The following is a 2,743-nucleotide window of genomic DNA, read 5'->3' as shown; positions in this document are numbered from 1 at the left end:
ACTAGCCACTTCATTAGATACACTCAAAATTTAATGTGATCCAATATGACAGGTCTGCCTGACATGGGCTCTCAAAGTGCAGTCCATAGACCAGTGGCAAACATTTTGTGCCCCTAGATGTGACATGAAATGCATGCATTGTATATTAATTATTTTTTGGTCCATCTCAGTACTCTCACTTTCAATAGCCTACATTTTGTACACTTCTTACTGTGTAAGCTTGTATCTGTAGAAAGCTACTGGTTGCATGGCAATAGCACCTCGTAAGAGGCACAGGATCTCCACACAGTCCGAGAAAGAAAAAGTGTATGTCTCGATGGTGATAAAAAAAATCCCAGAAGCAGGGGGCAAGCACAGGAACATGGACCCAAGTTGCAGGCAAAGATGCCCCTGAGACAGTCCAGCACACAACAACAAGGGGAAAAATGCAATCTGGAACAGCAAGCCCTACTACGTGACAGCAAACAAAGAGGAGCATAACCATGTACCTGGATGCCTCAGCGTTCATACAGCAGATCAGGGGCCGGTTGCACCAGCAAGACTTATACCTGGTCTTAAGCTAAGTCAGTCTTAACTTGGCATTCCAAGTCCAATCTAATAGTTATGATAGTTGCACCATCTAGTCTTAAGTCCTCTTGTTGCTTGAATTTTTGAACAAATTTAAATCTTACACCTAGCCATGAGCAGGTGTACAGTCAAAAGATGCAACATATTGCATCTACAAAAGTAGACAATTTTACAATATATCTTAAGTATTTATTTATTTAATCCATTTATTTATTCGTTCGTTCATGAAAAATATGAGCCTAAAAAATTGGACCAAGGAAAACAGCAATGTCTGTTTTGAGCAGTTTCATCTAGACAATGGCTCACAACAAGGTCTTCGCGTTATCTTGACTGACTGGGTGATCATTTCTGGAAACAGACAATGCTGTTGAGTTTTTTATTCAATTCAATTCAATTGCAATTCATGTTTTGCCATTTTGAGGACTACAAGCTGAGCCATTATATTTCATTTTGCGGGCGGCAAGTTTGAGACAATATTTTGTGGCCCCCTACTTGACATCAAAGTTTAGTGTTTAGTGTGGCCCGCGCGTTTTTCTCAAACGCACCTTTTTGCCGAGTTGTTGCGCGTGCTGCACTTGCCCTGGACTTATATATATATATATATATATTTTTTAAATCACTTATGGCATTTATGGGCTGCCATAGCTCAGGCTCATGACAGCTCCCAGTGCCGTTTGTTGTCAAGTTAGCCAACATGAATTAGCAACGTTAGTCACTTGGTTGAAACGTGATTCTGGAGTGACACCAAGTGGAAGGAAAATATATGCTGTCACCCAGCCCCAGTCATGTCCTTCTCAAAACCTGCCGTGAAGAGAAAGGTTGGCGACGAGCACAGACAATTTCAGGAAAAGTGGGAGACGGAATACTTTTTTGTTGAGCACAGGGGCACCCCGACGTGTCTTATATGCACAGAGAAAGTTGTGGTGCACAAGGAATACAATATCAGACGTCATTACTCAACTAGACACGCTGAGGAGTATGCAAAATACCAGGGAGATGAGAGACAGAACCAGCTCACCAATCTTAAAACATGTCTACTGAGGCAACAAGATTTCTTCAAGAAAGCAAGCAAAGAGAGTGAGGCAGCAGTCGAAGCTAGCTACGTGGTGAGTGAGATGATTGCTAAGATGGGAAAGCCATTCAAAGAAGGCGAGTTCGTCAAAAAGTGCATGTTACAGGCTGCAAGTATAGTCTGTCCAGAAAGGAAGGGTCAGTTTAGCAACATCAGCCTTTCAGCCAACACAGTGGCAGAGCGCATTTCTGACTTGTCAGGTAACATATATAATCAACTGTGTGAGAAAGCCAAACGTTTCCGTGCATACTCAGTCGCTCTTGATGAGAGCACAGACATCACTGACACTGCGCAGCTTGCGATGTATGTCCGTGGTGTTGATGACAATTTTGAAGTGATGGAGGAGTTGCTCACAGTGATTTCAATGCATGGCCAGACCACCGCTCAGGAGATATTCCACCAGCTGTGTGATGCCATTGTGGATGCCAGTTTGCCATGGAAGAGGTTTGCAGGAATAACAACAGACAACAGAAATGGACTGGTCGCACTTATTCATAGAAAACTGGAAGAGGAGTGTGTGGAGGAGGCCATTGCTCTGCACTGCATTATCCATCATTCAGCAGGCCCTTTGCAGCAAATGCCTGAAGTTTGACAATGTGATGTCTGTCGTTGTGAAATGCATCAATCATATCAGATCCAGGGGCTTAAAGCACTGGGAGTTCCGTGCCTTTTTGGAGAAAATAGAGTCAGCATATGAGAATGTGCTCTACTTCACTGAGTTATGGAAAGCCCAGCTCTCTCAGACAAACCTCTGCCATTTCCAAGCATGCAAGACACTCGTGGATGCGGGCACACCATTCAGTGGTGAGAAGTATGCTGATGCCATTGTGAAGCTACGGGAGGAATTTGATCACAGGGTTGTAGACTTCAAGACACACAGAACCACACTTCAAATTTTTGCTGACCCCTTCTCCTTCGATGTGCAAGATGCCCCTCCTGTGCTTCAAATGGAGCTCATTGACCTGCAGTGCAATTCTGGAATCAAAGCCAAGTTCAGGGAGGTGAGTGGAAAAGCAGACAAGCTTGGACAATTTTTGAGAGAATTGCCCCCCACCTTCCCTTTCCAGGATGTTCAAGCAGACCATGTGCCTTTTTGGGAGCACA

General features: G+C 43.9%; 1 protein-coding gene across 1 annotated transcript; it reads left to right on the top strand.

Annotated features, from left to right (window-relative positions):
* Positions 1–1,352: 1,352 nt before the first annotated feature.
* LOC146326256 (general transcription factor II-I repeat domain-containing protein 2-like) lies at positions 1,353–2,231 on the top strand. Its single transcript, XM_084719900.1, has one exon. It carries the CDS (start codon positions 1,353–1,355, stop codon positions 2,229–2,231), a length of 879 nt encoding a protein of 292 aa, XP_084576026.1.
* The last annotated feature ends 512 nt before the right edge of the window (positions 2,232–2,743 follow it).

The sequence above is a fragment of the Lutjanus erythropterus genome, chromosome 6 (genome assembly GCF_056507025.1).
Source record: "Lutjanus erythropterus isolate fLutEry1 chromosome 6, fLutEry1.hap2, whole genome shotgun sequence".
Taxonomy (NCBI): Eukaryota; Metazoa; Chordata; class Actinopteri; order Lutjaniformes; family Lutjanidae; genus Lutjanus; species Lutjanus erythropterus.
Note: the sequence above shows the minus strand (reverse complement) of the source record. Positions and strands in the feature narration are given on the sequence as shown.

Bases quoted from the DNA above. Each gene is read 5' to 3' on its own strand.
- LOC146326256 (XM_084719900.1), top strand. From the start codon at position 1,353: ATGTCCTTCTCAAAACCTGCCGTGAAGAGAAAGGTTGGCGACGAGCAC.